The sequence below is a fragment of the Strongylocentrotus purpuratus genome, unplaced genomic scaffold (assembly GCF_000002235.5).
Source record: "Strongylocentrotus purpuratus isolate Spur 01 unplaced genomic scaffold, Spur_5.0 spur5_scaffold_14, whole genome shotgun sequence".
NCBI lineage: Eukaryota > Metazoa > Echinodermata > Echinoidea > Camarodonta > Strongylocentrotidae > Strongylocentrotus > Strongylocentrotus purpuratus.
The window spans coordinates 26,383,430-26,408,707 of NW_022145599.1; the positions used below are offsets into that span (position 1 = coordinate 26,383,430).

Consider the following 25,278-nt stretch of genomic DNA (forward strand, 5'->3'; position numbering starts at 1 on the left):
CATTTTATAAAAAGAGATGAAAAATAGACGGGGAAAGGAGAAGAAAACAGCAACGAGAAGATATGGAGGCAGAGAGGAAATGATAGCTTGAGATTTAATAAAAGGAGAGATGGAAAGATATATATATTATATACAGAGTGAGGGCGATAATAATGTGAAGACAGAAAAAGAATAATGGTAAAGAAGGAGAGAAAAAAGGAATATTAAGAATTTTCAATGGACGAGAAGGAAATTTCCCAAACTAGCCGAACTAAATATATTATACAGCAACTGGCAAGAGGTGGCGCTCTTTATGAATAATTTCAGACCAACATCTATTTCGTGCAAACTCGGAGAGAGGAACCCAAACACTTTTGATAAACGAAATGTTTAAATATCATTAAAGCACTTTCCCCATTTCTTTCACCAACGTACAAAACCCGTAATAATAACCTTCCTTAAACAAATCATTTATGTTTTTGAGCATTTTGATACAGATTGAGAGGAAGAAAAAAAGTAGAAGAAGGAAGTAGATTCAAACTAGATGGAAAATTCCGTCAAGGTGTATACCATAACCTTTCATGCAGATTGCAAAGAGGGCGCTCCTCCTAAAACGTGAAGCTGCATCGTTGCCTCCGCAGATTTAGGACGGCAGATACCATTTCAGTATTGCTCATTGATTGCGACTATAGCCCTAAAAAAGCGGGAGCTAGGAGTGACAGGGGCTTGAGCCTTAAGGTAGATGCTCCAAGCACCCCCCCCCCCCCCCCCCCCATATCAAAGAGAAAATTGAGAGAGAAAGAAAGGGGGGAACATTACAAGAAAATGATTCAACTGACTTCCGCACCTTTTTTTTCTGGTCAATTACTCTGCTCCCTCATTAAGTGAACCCTTAGCCCTCCCCATCACCCCTATGCCCCTTCATAAGGTTTAGGCCCCTGCTATGCCTCTGGGTAATTAAATCGAAGGGAGTGAAGCCGTCTCAGTGACACCACCGCCACGAAGACAAAGAATGAAAATTTACCGGCTCGGTAAATCCTCCGGGAGTTAAATAATAAACTCTTTTAAATAATTTTTTAAAGAGCAACTTACAGTTTTAAACAAAGCTTTAAAATAAATCTGCATTACAATGAATATCGATTAAGGTGTTGGGGTTTCGGAACGAAATTAATGAGAGAAGAAATAGCGGTGGCCGATGGGCCTACCGGGCACTGAGTGCCTCTCCCCCATATAGGCCCATATAGTTCCCCAATATTTTGCTTGCCTCCTTTCATGTAATTATTGTGAAGAAATGATTTATATTCTCTAAAAACCGTATTGATCAATTTCTATTACTCTTTAGATTGATCAATAAAGTTCTGAGAAGATTTCAACTTTATCGATAAAAATATATCATCACAATCATGTTATGAAAAGCCGATAAGGAAAAAAAAATCCTACTATTTTGGCACAGTGTACATACATTTCTTTGATTCTATCCATTTCTTTGATTCTATCCATAATGCCGTGTAAAATAAACTTTGTGCTTCGTCAAAATGAAGACATGCTTATCAAAAGTAAAATTCATTGAGAAAAGAAATTGTTGATTTTAAAATGGCAAATCACGGGACATGGCGGGAGTGTGATAAACCCAGGGCCACGGCCGGGGAGGTGGGGCCCGTGCCGCGGTAGTGGGGTACAGTTTTTCAAGTTTTGAGCCAGTATTTAGCTCTCAAGGAAATTACTTAAAATTGATGCATTTTCTTCGATACATGCACTTTCCTTAAAATTTGACAGTTTTTTCTTTTCACCACGAAACCTCTAGCAGGAGAATAATAATAAGCACACATCGGTCGCTCAATAAAAGACGAGGGTAGGGAAGGGAAGAAAAGAGGGCAATCAATATTGAAAGAGAACCAAGATCAGGCTCTTAAACTAAAGGAATGGAAAAAAAGGTAGATGAGTAGAGTTTAAAAGAAGATTGATCAGAAGTTTGAGAGGAAAATAAGGTTGAAAATGGAAGGGAGGGGGTGATGGGGGTAAAATGGTAGTAAATCCCTGGAGATAAACAACAGAAATGGGAGAGGAAGAAGTCTGCTCAAAATGAAAAGCAACGATCGAGAAACTAGGTGAAGACGAAGAACGGCAATAAATGAGGGGAACCGTGTGCTGGAGAAGCAGTGTCATTATTCTTGCCGTACTTCTACTTCTACTTCTACGACGATACTCAGCAGGACCCATAAGTCAGGATGTAGTGCTGAGGAATAAACTATCTAGTTCTTACTTCCCCATTGCAGGAATTAAAAGAAGAAAAAAAATTCAATCAGCAAAATTGTATTGTATTTGCTCTTCATATTCCGTCATAGTATGAACGTAAACAATGCAAGAAGCATTGAGGACAAGTCCGTTGAATGAATGGATATAAGTTTTGGGAGAGTCCATTATTTGATGGTCCGTGTGAGAGCAACGTGAGGGGCATTCTACATTTTCGCAAAACATTTTGTACGCTTATACACCAAAAAATATCTATCATGGAATCAATTATACAGTTTAGATTTCAATCACTAAATATAGGTTACAATTGTGGTCTTTCGTTATTCGTTAACAAAAAAATGGGTGCATTTAATAAAACACTCGTACCTATAGATAATGAACCAAGTCTCATCGCGCCAATAAATCAAAGGCGCGGGCTTTGTGTATACATGTGTTGTGTATACATGACGCGACGTAGTATAGGTACCATATACTACACACGAGAAGTACACATTCACACATTCACATGATGTGTATTACGACGAGCAGCACGAAATCCTGGCAGAGAAGTACACATTGATCGCCAGAATATCCGTTCTATTTCTTCCAGGATTTTGATATTATATTGGAATTATACACAAGACAATTAAAGAATATTGTAAGTATTAAAATTACGCTATTTCTGTATTTGTATTATTGTTTTTGCGAGAAGAGAAGTTAAATGTTTAGTCATCAAAAACTCAAATGCAGCCTTGCCGGTGCTGACGGGGCAGCGATCTACCGGCGTGGCGCTGTGTAGTATCCATTTGTGTGAAAGTGAAACCATTCATAATTTGCTTTGTTTAGACACCGCCCAATCCTAGTGTGATCACCACGTGTACAGTAAAGAGCCCATGGAAAATACCGCTCTATATTTGGACAATGAAAGTGTATTTTGGCCTTTTTGTTCAGAGGTCTTTACTTTACTTTACTGAAAAGATGCTAGAAAAGCCTAGACTACTGAGATCAGATCTATTTCTTTTCTATATCAGGCTGTTCTATACACAGTGCCAGGGGAACGTGATGTGATTAATATCGGTGGGATAAAAAAACTACTTCACACTCAATGAAGATGAGGCATAATGAGTCATGCTAATGCTGGAAATTAAGTGTATGTAGATGTACTCAAGATATTGTTCTACAGTTCTAGTGACTATTCTAGATCATAGAATGAGAGATGTTTCTAAATTCTAGTCTCTAGTCTAGATGATCATTCATCTGGATTCTGGATCATACACGTGTAATTTTGATCAGTCATCATGGTCATTCAAACGTCTTCATTGGCCACGTTCTGAAAATGTCCATTAACGTAGGTCTTCAACCCCAATCATGAGTCATGAAGATGCAATGGGTAGGGGAATAGTATTAGTAAATAATCGTCAAGTAGGCTACAATAGTACAGACTACAGTACAAGAGATTATCTGAGAGTTGAAAAGTTTGGGGGGGGGGGGGAGGGGCAATTCCTTTTTAAAAACCCAGTCGGAAGTTTAAAAAAAATGAAATAGGCGTACCGGTAGATAAATTACATCATTATCTGTGGACAGCTTATGTCAGCCATAGATTACAATACTATCAAGATATGCTATTTTAAGATGTAGTGTCTGTCAGAGGAGTAACAGCTTTCTGAAAACTCAAAAATCTGAAGCTTTGAAAATCAGAAGTTATTGACTAACTAACTTGACTTGACTTGAAAATTGACTCGATGACATCATCTTATGTGGAGTACACATATTCACAATGACTTTGCATAAGTTAAGCACAGCTCATCGTCTCAGCTATTAAAAAGGTGAGCCACTTGGGTCCACATGTTATGCCCTCACAAATACTAGAGCAAATTTGACCTCGAATTGGTGTTTTAAAAACAAATAAACCGTTCTTGTACAGCGCTCATCACATATGTCCTAGATGTGCTTCCAGAAATCATAACTTTGGATATTATTACTCTGGCTTGAGGTGTAATAATAATAGGTACAAAGGTTTCGTTTAAATGCCACATCATGATTATCATTTAATACATAATAGTACAGGTCAAATCAAGCAAACAAGATCCAATGGCCTACATACATGTACATGAATCATATGAATACCGGTGTTGTAAATGTACAACTGTACATGTATTATGTATTTCATTGTACATTTTTTGCCTGATTTTTGCTGATAACTTTCTTGCTCAGTTCTGTTAATGAGAGGCTATAATCTGGGCTAATTTAATGGTTTTATAAGATCTCCACCTTATTCCTTATAATTCAAAAAGATGAGAGATTGTTGTGATTACAGTATGGCTTGTTGGGAATACAGTATGTGTTGAACAAAAAAGCAAAGCAAAACAAAACAAACAGACCATTTATTACGAGGATACCAAATACATACATGTATATTTGTTTATACATGTTCTTACTTATTCTTTGTTGCTGTTATGAGTTTATGTTCATGATGTTGTAATTGTTGTTATTATTAATATTTTTTGGGGATGTGAACTAAATTTTGTTCCCTATTTTGATTAACAGGGCCTCATGGAAGACCACCATTATTGGTGATAATGAGTCACCCTGTCTAAATATCAGAACGAAATAAATAAATTATATCACACATGGCTGAATGATGCATCATCAATGTGACCCATCACCTGGGATACATACACAACTGGAATTATCTCCAAAATGTCCCCCAAACCGTCTGAATTTGATTATGATGAGGCAGCGAAGGCACGCTCCACCACCGTGACACTGTGTGAGCCAAGAATTAGTCATCTAATGGGCAGAGTAATGGAGATGAAGCCATGCGAGTCGAGTAGGGTCATGACATCTTTTGTTGACTGGCTCGTGGGTGGCAACTGGCAGACCCCACCAAATTCAAGTTCATTGTGTTACACCAGGGGGGTGTTTCACAAAGATCCTAAGCTGAACTTATCTCCAAGTTAGACTTAACAATTATTGAAAGCCATTAGCATGATCTATGAAAATATTTTGTAAAAGTTATATAAAATCTTGCTTCAAATCGTTCATATTTTCTATTATCAAGGAGATTTCATGTTCTCGATGTGGAGTTTATGAAAAATCTAAAATACTTGAATGTTTGCGCTTGAATATATTTTATTTTAAGGCTACAAATGGCTCTCCATAATGTTTAAGTCCAACTTAGAGTTAAGTTTGATTCAAATCTTTGTGAAACACCCCCCAGTATTGGTGAAGCTGCTTTGTTTGAATTTCAGATAAGAATGATTGAGCATAAAAAACATAAAGACATGTAAGTTTACTTGGCCACCATCCATGTTTTACGTCATCATAAACAATGCCCGTATGTGCATGCCAAGCTATTATATAGACATGTTCATCAAAATGAACCCCCAAACCATTGACGTTACTCACCCTATCTGTTTTGTTATTTTCACTGGATCAATAATTGACAACAAAGTTCAAATTCCACGGTCAATACATGAATGTCATGAGTAGGGGCCTATCATATGAACGATTCCGTCAAGTAACATGTAGGGGCCTACACGTGTACATGTACATGTATGTATTTAGAAATATATTCATTTTGTACTTCTATTGTAGGTCTATACAAGACGTACAGTATTCTAGAAAGTACTAGCTGTTTGCGCCCGTTAAACGGGCGCTCTTTGCTGTGGCAGCCATTTTGCGTTCGTCAGCGGCATCAAACTTTTCAGCCTTTAGCTTCCGTAATCAATGAAATAAGCTAATAAATATCAAATTAAGACTTGACTGATTTAAATTTAAAATATTATATTTTAATTAAAAATAAGCTAATAAATATCAAATAAAGACTTGACTGATTTAAATTTAAAATATTTTATTTTAATTAAAAATATTGATTGATATTCATAAATTTCTGTGTTTGCGTGGCGAGCTTCTTTTCGGTCATTTTCTTCGCGTACGCAAGAAATACAGCTCCGTTATTCATGAATGAGGTATCAAGTTGACCGGGATCATTGTCCGAATACCTGTAAGAAACGTCAATGAAATATATCAACCGGTTCAATTTAAAAAAAATAAAAATTCACTTCAGCTCAGAAAATACAGCATCTGCTGCAATTACGGCCGGTTTTAAGGCCCAGAGTTCTGGGGAAGAAAAGGGCTAGAGATAGCTATGATTACTGATTAATTTTTTTGCATTAAACATCACATCCTATTTCTACTACATCACATCCTATTTCTACTAATATTCTAAAGCCTTCAAACTTCATGCATACCTTAAATTTCTGTGACCGCGCAGCGCAGACTCTAGTAATAAATAAAAATGATTATCGAAATTTAGCATACAACTATACATGGACAGAATAATCACAATCTAAGCTCAGGTTTCATACCTCTATAGTCACGAAACTATATTGAAATATGCAATAAGAGCAATTTCAAAATGTTGTCGAGAATAGCTCAGCTCAGCTCACCTCACCTCACACACAGTCACAGTTCCGACAGTGCTCGGCAGCAGTGGCGCACTGCACTGCCCGTGCCTCATGGCAGCTAGCTTGCAACTGAACTGTCAGTTACGATGAATTTCTTGTGAAAACTTTACTTTGAAGAATGATTTTCAAAATTCAGTAAACATGAACAGGATAATACCAAAGTAACCCTGCTTGCATACCTCTATTCACGTAAACTATATATAAATCACGGCAATCATCATAGAATCAAAGACGAAGCGACTGAGCTGTGCGTGTGACGGTGAGCGTAGAATCATCGCATACATTATACACGTACGTTCGTACACGCAGCAGGTCCGGCTGGCCTACAAAACATATCATATAAAAAGACGCATAACACGGGTAAGCCCAACCCGTGAGAGCGTGCATTTCTTACATCCCCTCACCCGGGTGAGTCATCTGTTAATGTGTATTTCTCTTACATGCTACAAAGCGTATCCTATAGCAAGAGGCCTAAACTCGGGGTAAGCCACAACCGTTACTACGTGATGTGCTACATCCATTGACAGAGTAGATTCTCGTCCGCTGTGTGTCTCTTTGTTGATTGCACAGAGGGCGGATGCACGCCTTGCCGACTCGCTCTCGCGGGTTCGTCGCCTCCTTGCAATCCGCGACGCCCGCCGTGCCCTCGTCCGCCCGTCCTCCCCGGGACCCCGAAACCGCCTTTATCGACGTCGACGGCGACCGCGACCGAAGATCGAACGGGGACGTGGCCAAATGGGTAGATTAAAACGTCGTCCGTCCGCGGGACCGCCCGGCGGCAACCCGGGGCGGGCGGGAGGGGAGATTTGGGCGCTGTAAAATGGACCCCAGATACCCCCCTCGACGCCTTAGAGTATTATTATATAGATAAATGAGATCACCCTGATCTGTACGTGTACTTATAGTCAATGGTTTTTCAGGGCCGGTTTGATAATAGCTAAAACCTTTGTCAAAAGTAATTGTGTGGGAAACAAGAAAGCCTTACTGCTTATTCTTTGTGCATGTATTTGCACTTTGCTCCTCTATTTGTACTGTTCTGTGTAGTATTACTGGCATGGGTCAGTGTTTCTCTCCATTTATTAGCAGTGTTTTAAGTACACAGGAGGCTTACACTTACGGTTTACATCTGCACATGCATTGAGGTGTTGTTGTTGATACCACTGTTCTGTAACCCTTGATGGATAAACCATGAAGTTGATAGGCTCGTGGTATAGGACGAGTCTCTTACCAGCCACAACCCCCTCCCTTTGTCTCTTTTGATCTCTTTCTCTAACTCTCTCTCTCTCTCTCTATCTCTCTATCTCTCACTCTGTACATGTACAAATGTACATGTACATGTACATAGCGTACAACTTAAGTGCAGTATATTTCCAAGTGAAGCACTTTCCAATAAACACTTTCATCATCATTATTATTATCATTTTAATTTTTGCCATAGCTTCATTTTCATTATAAATATCATTATTGTTATTGTTATTATTATTGCTATTTTTGTTGTTTTTTAATAGTTTGTTTAGTTTTTACTTTTTGAAAATTGTTGGGGTACATGTACATGCAGTTGAAAGGGGGAGGAAAAGGGATTTCCCCAAACTGCTTGGTTTATTTCTAAATTTTAGCCTCTAAGGCCTCCATCCACCTTTATCATCCTGTAGATTAAATTGGTATTTGGTACCCAGGGAAAGTCTAGAATCATTGATTTTCCCCTGTAGTCCCAGACATAGTGATTTATGTCCTGTCTGGGTAATGAGCCTCAAAATATTGATTATCCATGTTCATCATTTGACACAGGCTGGTGATGAGTGCTATGAAATTAAATAAGAAATTAGGCATTCATTGTTTCATCAATTACAGTGTAACCATGAACCTAATTCATGGTGTAACTGTCATGTGCGGAGATATGGAGAGCCCATTGGCAACCGTCCAAAAGTTATAGTTTTTTTAGGCACTCAGTGAGGCTTGCAAGATATTTGGTTATCTAATGAGCTGCAAAACAAAGTTTTTTTATTTAGCTGATTCTCTTAATCAAGGGCAGTCCTTTGTATTTTGCTTTAGTCTGTTAAAGGCACACTGTCCTACTTGTAGCTACTTGCTCCCTCTATATAGAAAACTTCCCCAATCGGTGCCTGTTGGTTCCCCATGATCCTCTTTTTCTTTATGTTAAATGAGAGTTGAGTTAATGAGATAGCCACCTGTCAGAGTGACCTCGCTGGCTCGCTTGTTTTTTTTATTCCTTCTATCTGAAGTAGTAACTTAGCCTGCCTTTAAAGCAAGTATTAGGCTTGTATGATATTTCATTCATTTAAACTTTTTATTATGATACTATGAGCTAGAAAACAAAGGATTTTGTATACATTGTAGCTTGTGCTTTCAATTAATTGCAATTCTTTGTAGTTATTTAGTACACTACAGTGTATTTTTTTAAAGATAATACTTTGTTACATGTACATGAAAATATAATCATGCTTTTGATTGGCATTTGAGAGTGTATTAATTCAGAACCTAGAAAATCCTGAGAACTAAAATTGAACTTCTAAAGTGATGTTTTTAATAGTGTACAGTTGAAATGTAAAAGCGCAAAATCAATTAAAATTTAAGGGGATTTATCTCTGGAAAAATATTGACAAGAAAGCAATCGTGAGGCAACCGCATTTTTATTTTGTTTTGGGGGAATGGGATTATCGGAACATCCTATTTCTGGCAGTTATTAAAAGGTCTTTTCTCTTTTCAATTTGTGTTTTTATATTTTAAATTATTGTTTAACAGAGTCTGTGTATGGGCATTTTCAATATATTTATCTGGTAAGTGTACAGTGAACATGATAGATCAGCTGCATGTAATGGAGGCATACAAATAAACTTTCAAATGTGTACTTCATTACAAAGCAAGATACAGACTATGGTACAACTCCTAGAGACTGACTGAAACCTACCTCACAGTTAATGTATATCAGCTCAGTAAGGATTAGCCTTGAGTCTTAACAGATTAATTATCCCAATTAAGAAGATTATGTGCTTTAACTTAATCCCTTCCAGATTCAACTCAATTAGGTAATTCCATTGAGCTTTGATCAGATTTGTTGTCATGCCCTGAACACCATACATTGTACATGTACACTTGATAAGTTTATGTTGTTGTTTCTGTAACTTTAATTTTGCAACTTAATTTTTGCCTTGGTCTTTTGATTTCCACTAACGGTAATTAAAATGATTTCTTGCATACCTTCAAGAATCATGACAAAACTATGAAGAAAAGAGATTTAAGAAGTCATTCTATTTTCTGAATTAATATATCAAAAGAACAAATACATGTATTAAAGTTATAATAGAAGCCTTAATGTGTAATATACCTTTAGCAGTGATGTAAATATAAATAATATATGTACATGTACATGTATACAGTACATACATTTTTGGCAAAGAAAATACATTACATCACTTACATGAACAAGAACAAAGGCAATACAAGAACATACGGAAATGAAACAAAACAAAACAAAACTAAAACAATTGATTGAACAATAACGTTGGCATGAAGCCTTCTGTCCTAGTATCACTGGCTGTAAACATAAACTACATTGTAATTTGTAAGTGGTATGTTCTTTGTTTTTGCACAAGAACCAGTATAGAAATTACAATTACTGTATGTTACATGCTGTTGTATACATGTACATGTACACTGTACATGTATGTATTGTAAGGTGATTAATTAAGATGTGGACTTGAGATTACTAAATTGTATTTGTTATTTCGTAGAGTTTAGACTTAAAAATAAAGTCTGCTAGTAATAACAATGTTGAGAAGCAAGCCTGTGGAGAAGGACACAGTGTCTAAAGGCATTGTTAAACAATCTTTCCATTATAAATCTGTGTTATCAGCATCTGTGATATGTGTAATATTGAAGCCCTAAAAATGATCATGAAGTTCCTCATAAAAGTAAAATCTTTGAGTGACCGATTTTACCATCCTCATTTTCCCCACAAGACTGTAGTGTTATAAAAAAAACTTTTGGAAAGCAGTTTTTGAAATTTTGAAATCCAATCATAAATATCTTGATAATCAGACAGGCGATCGGCATGTAAAAATCATGGGATTCCTGACTGACCTAAAGGTTTATAATAATGATTGCAGCATGAGCTAAATCCAGCATTTTGTTAAGAATATGAGGCAAAGATACCCAATCCCTTTAATAGCTTGTGCTTCTTGTTGAAAATTGTGGTAGGGTCTGTGATTAAAAGCCATCTTCTCCCCGAGCATTAACAATCAAAATTTCAATCAATTATTCTTCCTTCATAATATGCACCCAGTCGATATCCCTTCAATTACATTGAGGCTATAAATAACTGACAATAACTGACTATGGCACCAAGAAGACAATTATCTTTTGTGGACTTTACATAAATATCGTTAGATATTGATAAGTCCTTGGGGACCATTTTGCTGCCTTTTGTTATGCCACACTTTTCGGATCATTGGAATTTTTAATGTGATGTAATGTGTAAATCAATAAAATGGTTTGATATCTTTTCGTGTGACCAATTGTATGATTAAGCCATCATCTTCCCGTGAATGTTCAAAGTGTAGTCATGCATACATGTAAACAAGAAATTACAGCTCTGCAAACATTTGCAGTATTTCCATTATATCCAGTTCAGATTTTTAATGTTGTACATTTGATAATAATGATACTGGATATTTTTATAACGCTCAAGGTGCTTCAATATTACCCTGGTTCTGCTAGACTACCAATGTCTGTGCTGAGAGCGTTCAAGGATTTCTTTCCTACCAGTAACCATGTACAGTGTAACTTCTACACCATGGAGAGTGGCAAATGTAGAAAATGTATTGCCAAAGGCCACCAGTATTGCAACAGCATACCATCTGATGCTTAGTCAATTTATTATTGTATATCATAGGAAAATCTTCTAGATAAATGTTTGATATGTATACATTTTATTTTGGCTACTGATGTCTAAGGGGCCATGGGAGCAGACCACAACAGTACAACACCTTTACAAACTTTTCTTTCAAAAATATATCCTACTACAAGCTATAGAAAAATAAAATGATCAATATTTGTGTAACTTATTGTATATATACCTGTATATGATCTCTAAAAAAAGTTCCCTCTTTTTGAGTACTCTTAAAAGCCCAGGCCCAAGGAAGATTTGCAGCTTAAATTGTAATTGTATAGACTATAGCAGGGCTTGATGTTAGCAGGTGCCCATGACACCTGCACTGTAAGTCCCGACCCCCAAACTTTAAAAAAAGAATTACACAGGACTCATGCACACATCATAATCTAAAAAGTTAAATCCGAACCCCCTTTCAAAAAATTTGGTATGGATCCCTGACTAGAGAATGAACATTTTTGTCAATCTGTGAAATTTAAATTACATAAATTCACGCAACTCCACAGCAAAGTGTAGTTTGGGCATTCAAGTTGTCTTCAGAATACAGTTTGTCAATTTTAAGTTTTTAACACTGATCCTCTCCTCAGTTTACACTATGAATATGACAGACAAAAGAAAGCGGACAAAATATACAGTTCCTCAGGTAGACAAAGGAACATCCCTTCACTGCTATTATGTAAAAAGGTGAATATGCATGTGACACCTGTTCTACACATTTTCACATAATAGCAGTGAAGGGATGTTCTTTTGTCTACCTGAGGAACTGTATATTTTGTCCGCTTTCTTTGTCAGACATGTTCATAGTGTTACTAGAGTTCACAAAGATACAACAATGAAACTTCACACTTATGAAAGTTTGATACACTAATGATTGTTTTGTCGGGAAGGTCCACCGCCTTCTCATGCTTACGATGTTTTATTAACTTGATGCGCTCATCTCCAAACATGTAGATAAATGGACCCCATGCTGGTGTTTCATTTCACAAACCAGGGCGCCCCGCATCTTTTTCACACTCCACTTATTATCCTACTCACCGATTTCCCACCTTGTCGCCTTATTAAGCTGCTCTAATTCATTATTCATAGACGCAGACAAAGAAGTGGTTAAGACATAGCCTCGAGGCTAGGTCCTCTGGCTCAAGCAGACCCAGTATTTTGCCTTGGATCAGAGACAATGGTGAAAAATCAATAAAGTCTTTTTGCCGCTACCTGTCTATTTGAGTAGGAAGTAGTTATTTTTGTAAAAACTTTATTTACTCAGTCTACCCTAAATAGAGTCTTAGAATGCTTTATTTATTATTTACATGTTAAAAATAGAATGTACAGTATGTGTAAGCAAAGTTTATTGACTGTAGATGAAAATTGTTCAGTTCGTGACATACATTAAACAACTCAATATTATGATCTTTCCACTTTATTTTCTCAAAATTGTGATCTACATTAGTTGCAAATCATGAACCTCTGTATTAAACTTGGGGAATAATTTGTTTTTGGTAATATTATTCATGATTTACATTTTACAACTAGATCATGAATAATATTACCAAAAACAAATTATTCCCCAAGTTCAAGAAAGAGGTTCATGATTTGCATTATCTGATTTTGGCCTCGGGCATCTTGCATATTAAAACATTCTGATTAAAACGCAACTCAAAATATAAATGCTTTTTACTACCGTACAGGTGATAAATATTGGGAGCAAGCAAAGTTGTACTGATCATCATATTTTTATATTTAAGATCTGATAATTTGATTTCCTTCATGTCAATGTTCTCTTTAAAGTTTATTTTGGATTTCCTGATAATTTCATTTCCTGATAATTTTAAAGGATAAGGAAATGTGCTATTTGTTTATTTATTTATTATTTTATTTTCCAAAAATATTATTGATATACACTTATCCAGTACATGTACAGCAATACCGATGATAATTCTGATCATACTTAACACTGCTTCAAAGTTAAGACAGAACAGCCTTTTTAAAGACTTTGAGAGCTCAGATGTTTCATTTAATATTCTTATGTTTTATGCCGTATCAAAGAAGAACTCACCTGCTCGTTTCATAACATCATTATTTGTGAGATTGATTGTTACGTAACACTACCCAATCAGGGTGTGGTGGAATATTTGCCCAAGTAATTACTTTTCAACGGTTACGTGTGAATGAATCGTTCTTGCCAGCGATCTCGGTCTAGATTGACATGCTTAATAAGTAGCACTATCCAAGAGGCCAGACAGGGACGTCATTAATTGAGTAAGGTTGGAGAAGGGACATACCGTAACATGTACAAATTAAGTGATTGTCAGAACTCGAGATGACTTTGTGCGGCATATAGTGCTGTAACCATTTGATGTATCTGTTAGGAGCATGTGTGCGAGGAGTCAAACTCATTCACACCAGGCAGGTGCACATTGTTGAAATAATCTGAATTTTAATTGATGCTCTTTAGTTTATTAAAGTCGAGGAACACACATTGGAGAGAGCAAATGCGTTCCACTACAGTTCATGTACTTGCAGAATTATTGTTTGACTTGATGTATTTTTGTAGGTATCAGTTGTCATCATTGTTGATTAGTTTGAAAACCAAGGGGGATTAATTTGTTCTTTTATTCTTTCTGTTTCAGGTTTCTTCTGAAGTGTGAGTGTTGAGAGAGGTCTCATCATGTCTCGTCCCGCCGGCGAGACGGACCTTTACGAGCCACTGGGGCTGATGGAACCTCCAAGGATGGAGGCGGAAATGGACCGACGCGTCAGCAACACCAGCCTCTCTTCAGAGAGTGCCTACAGCAGCAATGGGAACGGACCTCCCATTCCCACGCACCACAATCGCAAGGATTCCGTCCGCTCGTACAAACTGCGCAGGAAACTAAAGCGCAGGAAACAGATGCAGAGGTTGGTGGGTAAGGACGGAGTGTGCAATGTGGTTCACACGCGAGTGGCGAGGTTACGCTTCATTGAGGACCTGTTCACAACCTTTGTGGATTTAAGATGGAGATGGAACCTGATGGTGTTCACCTTTGCGTATGTCGTCGGATGGTTCTTGTTTGGACTTGTTTGGTTTGTCATCGCCGCAGCGCATGGTGACCTCAACGCCTCACAGCGCAACTTGACAGACTGGGAACCGTGTGTGTACAACATGGAAACGTTCACTGGAGCATTCCTCTTCTCATTGGAAACCCAGACAACAATCGGTTATGGTTTTAGAAGTGTGACTGAAGAGTGCCCACATGCAGTATTACTAGTTGTTATACAGTCCGTCATCAGTTGCCTCATTGATGCCGTGTTTATCGGTTGTATCTTCGCTAAAATTGCTCGTCCAAAGAAACGAGCCGCCACGCTCAAGTTCAGTCGGAAAGCCGCCATTGCCCAAAGAGACGGTAAATTATGCTTCATGTTCAGGGTAGGAGACATTCGAAACAGCCATTTGTTTGAGGCTCACTTGCGAGTTTACATGATCAAACCCAAAGTCACCAAAGAGGGCGAGATTATACCACTGTGTCATCACAACATGGACCTGGGGTATGACACTGGGGAAGACCGTATATTCTTGGTCTGGCCCATCATAGTATCACATACAATAGACGAAGACAGTCCACTCTATGAGTACTCCTGCAACACGATAGACACCGCTGACTTTGAGATTGTGGTTATCCTCGAAGGAATCGTTGAGCAAACAGGGTTGACCACTCAGGCCCGTACCTCCTACATGCCTGGAGAGATACAGTGGGGCTCTCGCTTCTGCAGCTCTGTTCTGTGCCTACGCAGCGAGTTCGACAAGCAGTACGACATTGACTACTCCAAGTTTGAGGAAACATACACTGTGCCAGGCCACCCAAGGAAGAGTGCCAAAGAGCTGGATGAAATTGAGCAGAAGGAAGAGGAAACGACGGAGAGCCAGTTGGCTCAGCTGAAAGACCTCATCACCAATGTTATCGACGAGCAGAAGCTGCAGAGATGGAATCCTAGGATGACGGAAGAAGTCTTTGCCCGTCGCTTCAAGCAGTTCGCACGAGGGGACTGCAACGGCCGAAGCCGGAGCACTGAACATCTCACTCTGAAATGGAAACCTCCAGATGTTGGAAGACTTGTTTCTATTGAGTCTCAGGGTTCCCACGAGGGTTCACAAGAGATGCATCCTCTGCGGTCTTGTGATTCCCAGACCACGGAGGAACTGTCGATGACCAGTCATCCAAGCCCTCTACCAGAAGAAGCCCTCAAAGAGATGCCAGATGAAATCAAGAGGAAAGAGTCAAATGTATAGCAGTACTACTCACAAAATGGTAAGATCCCTGTACAATATTGCAGTGCAGAATATGTGTGTTCATAGAGATATATTTGTATATATAAACAAGTGTCAATAAACATTGTACAAGTTGCTTTCATGATGAGTATGATGTAATTTTTGACTGTGCAAGAAAAAGGTATTCAATCAATGTATTAAAGAGAGCAATGAAGTGATTTCTGGTGTATTTGGGCTACCGTCAAGTCTATCGATCACAAAGCTTAGAACAGTTAACAAATAATCTAGCTTCTGTTGAAAGATTTATGCAAGTGCAAAGTTTTAAACCTAGTTTTCTAGTCCTAAATGTGTAATAATTTTTGAAAAAAATGCTGTGTGATGTTGTATCTTCAGTTTGCTTAAACTGTCTTCCATGGGGAAAGAGACTTTTACCCAAGTTACCCGATGTTCAAGTAGCTTGTTTTGAGGCAGCCATTTAAGAATCACATCAGACCGATAAGAAGGGATAATATCTCATTCTCGTAAACCTGTCTCACATTTCCATATGATTTGTGTCCGCCATCCGAAAATACTCTTTATATCTGTGTCATGTGATCATGCCGTAAAAGTGAGCATAAACTAGAGGCAGTCTCGTTTATGGTACGCTATTTATGTCGTAATGAGGCTGCATGGCGAGCAAGCCATATCAAGAGAGATAGTTGCGGTAATTAGGAGTGACAGCTTTGGATCGCGATAGGGTGCTGGGAGGCTTAGGGCAAGGTGTGGACCAATGGCCATTGCCAATTTAAGGTTGAGGGATGACTTGTATTCTGCTTCCAGGTTTACGAAGCTGTTCTCATTCTAAACACCATTCCATCATTTAAAGTGATTGGCTTGTCCCAGTTAGTCTGGTTTATTGTATTTGGTGTACAGCCATGTATATGTAGGAATAGGATTGACCCAGATAAACAGATAGTATAGTCTAGTTCTGCTGACTCCTTTTTTGCCCCCTCCCCCCTTCCCCCTCCCCTTCTCCTTCCCCCTCCCCCTTCTCCTTCCCCCTCCCCCTCCCCCTTCCCCCTCTTTCCTTCTCCTCTATCTTTGGTTAACATTGATTTCATTATTCCATAAAAGCTAGGAAACAGTTGATTATTTTTTAAACCTTGAACATTTAATTGAATGTGAGTACTTCAATGTGAGAACATCAGAAAAATAGAGGGCCATTATTTACAGTGTTTTTGCAGTTTCTAACTCTTTGGAGTATGGCCTGTTAATTTTCCCTACATCATTTCTGTACATACATGTGTATGTACATGTACATGTACAATGTACCTTGCCATAAGAATACATTGAAGTTTGCTACATAAAACAATGAAAGTATTAAACTTAACAGTGTGATGAAGTCATCAGATGCACAGAAGTTTCATGGACAGACTACATGTATTTGTATAAATAGGACTAATGATTTTTTTTCTTGATAAGGGAACAAACATTAACTTTACAGTCCAAGCAATTATTTCTCAATCAATTCTTCAGATCATTGCCAGTGTTCTGAACATAAAGGTACTACAGTACATGTAATAATCTTTTCATGCATGCAACAAAACTAAACTGAAACATGAGAATTTCAATAATGTAAAAACATGATCTGCTGTACTTGACAAATTATTTTCTGTAAATCACCACTACTTTATACATGTACAGTACATGGGGACAGTACTTTATAGCAATAATACTGCACTGTTAATAGTCTTGCTTCTACCTGTACATGTCGGTTATGTGAGATGGACAAAATATGGTTTGAATTCAAATCAACTAAATGTTCTCCAATTGGTGCCTTGTGTAATCTGTATTGTGTATCATTCACCCTGTGTTTCTTTCTTTATTTTCTAAAAATTGTTGGTATTCATACTTACAGAAAATGTTGCTTTTTTGGTTATAAATACTTCATCAGTTTTGTTTCATCAGGGTAATCTATTTAAATGCATGCCAATCAATTAGCTAACATATGTGGAGTGTGTGAAATCTGCACAGGAGCTGATACATGTGTTGGTCATTTGTATCAAAGTTTGAAATCCAAAATTCTTGATTAATTCTCATAATCGTTATTTATGCAGAACGCACCAACAGTGCAGTGCATACATCACAGATTGATAAATGTACATCTATGTGTATGTGTATACTTTAAAACAATTTTTTTTTTAATAGAAAGCAAAAGCTATTCATGAAGCACCTCCATTACTTTGGGAGTGATTATTTTTTGTAAAAGGTTCAGAATGAGATTTTTCCATCTTGATTGCTATCGCTTCTTTGGGTCATTACTTGCTTGTGTATTTAGCCCTTAATGAATAATCTTAAATGTGAAAACTCATTTAACTGACATAACCATATTTTTGTGTAGATTATCATAATCTAGAAGATAATGATATATTATCAGAGAAATTTTTTAAAATATGTTTGAAGTTTTTAAATTATGACTACTTGTTAGCCTGTTACACATGTATGCATTATAATAACACCCTACTCTAATAAATCTTTATTTTAATAGTTCAGATGTTATTGATTAACATTTCCATGAATTCAAAAGTTGTGTAATCCATGTAGACAACATGTATGTCTTGAGCATCAGTGTTAACTGCTGTAAACAAGAACCAGCCCCCCCCCCCAAAAAAAAGGCTGACTCAATATTTTTTTTCCTGTACGCATAACCAAACGAACAGCATTTGTTTTGATTACAGATTAACATTATTGATTGAATTCATCATTAAATCTATTGAAATTGAATTAATTCATTTGTGTTTTTCCATCAGTCTTTTGTCATTGTTTTTAAAGACACTCTATGAAGTTTTAAAGCAGTTTTCATTCATGCATGTTTGTTATTAAATTCTGTTTTGTTACATTCTTATTTTTGCATGCTTTGTTTGACAAAAAAATGTTTTCTGTAGGTAGTGTCAATGTTTTCAGACAACTTTGAAGAGTTGGATTTTGAAATCTTGAAAGTTGATGGCTTGATGCTCCAATTATTAAACATGAATTGATTAAATACACATACCCTGTAGTCCCTGTAGCTCATGTACATGTACTTGGTCAATCCAAAAACAAAACAAAAATGCAATGCATGCCATGGGCAAATTAGGGCAATGCAACCAGTGTACTAAGGGTTTTGTATAATTCACGCAGACCTGGTCAATTCCTATGGGTTTGAGCTGAAATTAGTCAAATTTCTCTGTCTGGGAATATACATAAAACACTCTAAAAAGAATTCCTACTTTGCACTTGAGCATTGTTTTTCAAATTACTAAATTCTTTCAATGATATCTACATGTACATGTATGTATTTCCAGAAAAAAAATGTGAGAGTTATACAGTTGTAGCTGGAAATTATTGATACTACCTATGTTAGTAGAAATACAATTTCTAGCTAAATATCATTTGCTTGTATATATTTACAAAATATGGTTATTTCCCATGAATGTCATGATTATTTTGTATAAAAAAATGAAGTTTTGATCAAAATAAATCTTTCTTTTGAACTGAACCTGAATTCCATTTCTTCTCTTTAACTCATTTGTTGTTTTCTGTAATATTATTATCTTCTTTTTTTTTACACACCTGTACAGTTATTCATCTTACATTCGTTGATGACATATACAAGACAAATACATTTCTCTAATATATTTTGCAAATATTTAAAGATAAAGCTCAGTTCTGGTCATGCGATTGCATTGTGAAAGAAAAGGTGTGGGATAGATCAGAAACAGTTGATCATGTAGCATGTAAGTATTGGTGTGCACTGCAAGGTTCTGGATTCATCAAAATCACAATAAACTTGGCCCAGTCTTGGTAAAGTAACAAGCACTGTAAACAGAAAGATGGGACTACACAAATGGTGTCGGGGCTACTAACCTTGATTTCCTAATCTATCTATGCTCATTACTCAGCCAGTATACATTTTCTACCAAAATTGTTTGGCAAATGACATTTATTGTAATCTTGAACATTCAGTGTAAGTTTTGTTGATTCTGTGAGAATTCATTTTTTTTTTTTACCAGAACTCGCCTTTATCTTTAATAGAATTTAAAAATAGAAGTATAGATAAAAGGTAATCTGGTTTGAAATATAGCGGTGAATAGAGACATACTAAAGCTTTTCCTCATGCACTCATCAGAGTAAATTGCAAGAATTAACAAAAAGCTGAAATGGGACAATATACTGTACATGTAAATGGAAGCTAATGGAACGCTTTGTTTCTTTAGGTTGCATTTTTAAACTGATTACTCACATAAGCTGGAATGATAAGTTTTGAAGTCCAAGAGATTTTTGCAGAATAATCTTTGTTTTAAGACGGTGAACTGTACCCGTTGGCTACATGTATTTTGACTTTGACAGCCAGAAGTGCTTTAACTCCTATACTTTTATGCAGACTAAATGCCCTTCTGGGTCTCAATAAAAATCAATATGTTTTTTTCAATGACCTTGCGTGTCATTGTCAGGGAATATCACATGAATTTAAAAGTGAAGGTGTGCAAATTCTACAATGTTGGCATTGCCATTCTATTAAATCGCAAAGAATTGTAACATTTTCAAAAAGCTATCATTTACAATTCAGAGCCTGGTGAATCGATGGTATGGCATCGCGGACAGGAAAACATCTTCTTACATAAAAGAGAGCCTTAATTCAGAGACAAAAGAATTAGTCACTTTAGATCTCTACCATTCAAAAGTTTCTGTAATCTTCCTTTCAAAACTTTCTTTTACCTTGTCGACTATTGATTGGGCATTGACTATTGGGTAAGATCTATTCATGTGTCTGAAGGTGATACACATGAGTGATGACATCTCTATTATGAATGAGGGAAGGGATTAGCCTAGGGTTCAGGTCAGTTTGCTGGCACAAACTCTTGGCAGTAGTAGTTTGGATCATTGTGTCTGAACTAAGACTACCGTATGCTGACTGCACAGTGCGCGGTGCACTTTATAGGCTCTGTACTAAACACACCATGTTGTTATTTTAGTTATAACAAGTATCATTCAATAGTGAGAAAAAAACTGAATATTTCCCCCAAAATCTATTCACATTAAAAAAAAAAAAATGTTCTATACTCCATTATTTGACAAGGGTTTGTGCCTGCAACATATTAAAGGGATCGTTTAACAATGTTAAATCTGAGATGCATGGCCCGACGTGTTATCAGTGTCTGTGATATGGTGTAGTATTGAGGCCCTAACAAAATTGTGCTTCAAGATGATCATGAAGTGCCTCTAAAATTTAAAATCTTTGAGTGACCGGTTTTACAATACTCATTTTTCCCAATAGACTGTAATGTTATAAAAACCGTTAGGAAACCGAATTCTGGAATTTCTAATTTCAATCATAGATATCTTGATCAGACAGGCGATTGGCTTGTAAAAGTCATGGGATTCATGTATGACCTAAAGGTTTATAATTATGATTGCAACATGAGCCAAATCCAGGATTTTTTTTTTAGAATCTGAGGCAAAGTTACCCAATCCCTTTAAAAGCCTATAGGGGCTTGACGGGTTGATGGTCCCAATAATTTACAAGTATGAAGTTATAACATTGATATTGCAGCAGAGAGGGAAAAAAAAGATAATACAAAGCTGTTTTATTAGGCTATTGAATTGAAAATTAAATTAAAAACAACTGATAAATGATAAATTTAAGCTTTGTTTTGAATGAATTTAGAAACAAAATTTATCTTAACGAGGGGGATAAGGAATTCCATACAACACATTCAAAATGGCAAATTGTTTTTTTTAGATGACTGATTGTTAATTTCTATTCATGAAATTTGATTATATGCTACAATATTATGATTATGAACTTGGTGGTTTTAAAAAAACATGTTCATAATTTATAATCATTTCAACAAAAAATATTTAATGAATTTGATTTTAATTTGACAGAAAGTCAATGAATATTTTTTCATTACAATTATATATACAAAACAAATTGATGGATCCATTTATGTTTCCAGGGACAACTATGAGGCAATAGTAAAAACTTTGAATGAAATATAAAATAGTTCCCAGTGACCATGAGCTAGACTACACACAAGAGAGGACATGAAATTGATAGACTAAACCACTTTGTATATTTTTGTTGTATTGTTTCATTTAATTTCTTTGACACTGTTTTAAGCATAGCATGTTTCCCCCCCTTGCTTTCCAATGAAAATTCCCAATTTTTTTGAATAGGATTTATATCATTTTTGGTCTGTCTTGCTGTAGCTTCTTGAAATGAAAAAAAAATCTCTCTTTTTATAACGGGGTAGTCAAGAAACAAACAAAAATTTACAGATCATGAATGTTTGTTTTAAATCTTTTTTTCCTTCACCCTTCTCTTTATTGCCTATCTGTCTCTCTACCTGTCTATAATGTGCTTTTCTTGGAACTCTTTATCTCTGTTTGTTTCTTTGTCCCCCTTCTCTCTCTCTCTCTTTCTCTCTTGCTCAGTTGCTCTCTTTGAATATATGTCTGTATCTTTCTTTTTTCTCATTCAAACTCTCTTTCTCTGTCTCCTACATTTAATAGTATGTAAATTCAGGTCGATATTTGGAATAGACAAGATCTTAAATTTCTCTTCTCTATTGCTCATTGCATAATATTCCATTCTTTCTTCATTTAGTATCCCTCATAGTATCCTTCCCATCCAGCCAATCCTGTTTATGTGTGCACTGGTATACTGCATGCACATGAATGTTAAGTGCATGTTGTGATGCATCTTTGAGAACGTTGTAGAAGCTCTCACATAATGTAAGAAACGAGCATCATTGGAATTGTAATCATGGGGGAACAAAAAGGGACTCAACTTTTGAAAAGATTGCTGTACACGCCATTACTCTGTACATGTACATGTATAATGTAGCTACTACAAAATGCAATGTTTAACAAATGTGGAATAATTGAATTCTAGTCTTATTTCATTTACTATCCAAACAAAAAGGGGAGAAAGTAGGACTACTTGATTTTCTGTACACACCAAATTCTGCTTTGCTGTAATGTAGGTCGAATTACAATGTATTTACTACAGAACGTAAGCTTTTACAATTTTGGCAGGTTGAATTCTATTGTTACAGTAAAGTAAGCCTATAAGGCAACAACAAAAAAGAGCCTTGTTTCAATAAATATCCAGACAAAAAGGGGACTCGACTTTTGAACAGAATTCTGTACACACACTTCATAGCTACATGTATGTAGATTTTATACTAGTTACAAAATGCTATCTTTTATAATTTTAGAATGTCTGAATTCTATGTTTCTGTAAAGTGAGCCTAAAAGGCAATAAAAAAGAGAGTCTTGTTTCAATAAATATCCAGACAAGAAGGGGAAAAGGGGGACTTAACTTTTGAACTGAATTCTGTACACACTTATAGATTTATTCTACGAAATGCAATCTTGTATGATTTTGGCATGATGAATTCTATTGTTGTGGTCTCATGTACCATATAAAAGTCGTATTTCTATAGATAAGCAAACAAAAAGGGGAGAAAATGGACTCCACTTATTGACTGATTTATGTACACACCCATCTACTATGCAGTTCCACATACACCTGTAGGTTAATTTTGCATTATGTTTTACTGTAGAAATCAACCTTGCACAATTTTTTGCATGATCAGATTCTATTGTTGTAATAAAAGTTAGCTGACAATGCAACAAATAAGTCATATTTTAATTTTAAAAAGCCTGACAAATAAGCTAGACCTTGTACAGATTTGTTTTTATTGACTTTATAGTTTGCTGTGTACTTGTACTATTACAAAGAAAGACTTCTCAAGCATTAGATTGTACTAGCTCTAGGCCATTATTTGCTTTTCTACTGTCTATGGGGTTTTTTTTCTTTATAATTATACAGTGCATCCCAGAAAAAACGAAATTGAGAATTATTGATGTTTTATCATAACTTAATCACAATTATAATGATTAAATGACACATATTTGTAAAGCCTGACATGACCTGACAACAGAGAGAGAGAGAGAGAGAGAGAGAAGGGGAGAGAGAGAAAACGAGTATGGTAAAACCGGTCATTCAAAGATTTTTTACTTTTTTGAGGCACTTTTTGATCATTTTGAAGCGCAATTTTGTTAGGGCTTCAATATGACACCATATCACAGACACTGATAACACGTAGGGCCGTGTATCTCAGATTTAATATTGTTACACGATCCCTTTAACTCATTGCCTATGAGAACAAGGTGGTCCCTGTGCTAAACATATGGCAATGAAAGACTTGAGTGGTCGATGGGTTAACCTGTGCGGTGTCACCAAGCAAGACTCTCTGGATAAGTTCCTGATTATTTTGAATGTGTTTTTTTAAATTTTGCATGTTTGTTTTTCAATGAAAGACAGATGTTGCATATAAACTCTTCATCTAATATCTGTTGCGAGATGTTTTTTAAATTGGGAAAGTGCCTACATATGGTATGAGAGTTTTTCTAAAAAAAAATTGACGGTTAAGTGGCAGACATGTTAGAATTAATAACTAAAGCGCAATGGGATTCTTCAAGCATCACAGTATTATAGCAAAATACACTTTGAAGCCATTCACCACCGTGATAAATTTAGTTTAAAAATTGTTTGCTCCAATCAGATTGTGAAGACAGGAAATATGAAAAAAAAGTAAAATTTAGTGTACATGTATTTACTTAAATCTCCACTGTTGGAAAAAGAAATACTACAGCTTTGGGGATTTTGCCCTTGGGATTTGCTACATGTTCTAAATCAAAGAGATTTGTTGAGAACTATCCCTTCTTACTGGTTCCATTTCAGTATTAGACCCTTGCACAATAGGCCCTACATGTAGTTAAAAAAGGAAAGAAAAGCTTCATAATTAGCATTGGTGGATGGCTGGCCCAATGGACCCTAACCTACATGCAGCTTCCCTTTTTTTTTTTTGTCATGGTAAACATGTTTAAGCAAGGAAGCCGCGGGCTCAGTCTAGACTGAACTGAAGTGATCATAACACGGATCATTAAGCTTGCCTTAATACATAAGAGCTGATTCTATGGGAGTAATTAAATGGTCTAAAATGGCCCTATTCTATAAATTTATTTTTTCTAAAATACTGCTTAAGATACTGCTTTGATATCAAGCCTCATACTTTCCATGCGAGCGAGGAAAAATTTAAAGATGTGAGGACACAGTGCAAAAAATTACATTTTAGAAAGACGAAAAAATAATCCATATGGGATTTTAAGCACAGTCTAGTCATGAAAATTACTTACCGGTAATGACATCAACTATAAATGCAAGCGAGTGTAGCTATAGCGAGATTTAGGGGAAATTAAAGAAAGAGTTGCTCTTAGTCGCTTTGAATTAGGGGCACATGTTATTGAGAAAGGAATACAGGTCACTTATCAGAAGAAAAGAATAGGAGCAATTGTCAAAGTAAAAAGGGCATTTATCGGAGGTGAAATGGGGTACTTCTCGCACCTGAAAAGGGGGA

General features: G+C 36.3%; 1 protein-coding gene across 1 annotated transcript; it reads left to right on the forward strand.

Moving 5' to 3' along the window:
* Positions 1–2,718: 2,718 nt before the first annotated feature.
* LOC115918598 (G protein-activated inward rectifier potassium channel 3-like) lies at positions 2,719–18,855 on the forward strand. Its single transcript, XM_030984581.1, has 2 exons — positions 2,719–2,869; positions 14,214–18,855. The coding sequence occupies exon 2, from the start codon at positions 14,252–14,254 to the stop codon at positions 15,848–15,850; it is 1,599 nt and encodes a 532-aa protein (XP_030840441.1). The 5' UTR covers positions 2,719–2,869; positions 14,214–14,251; the 3' UTR covers positions 15,851–18,855.
* The last annotated feature ends 6,423 nt before the right edge of the window (positions 18,856–25,278 follow it).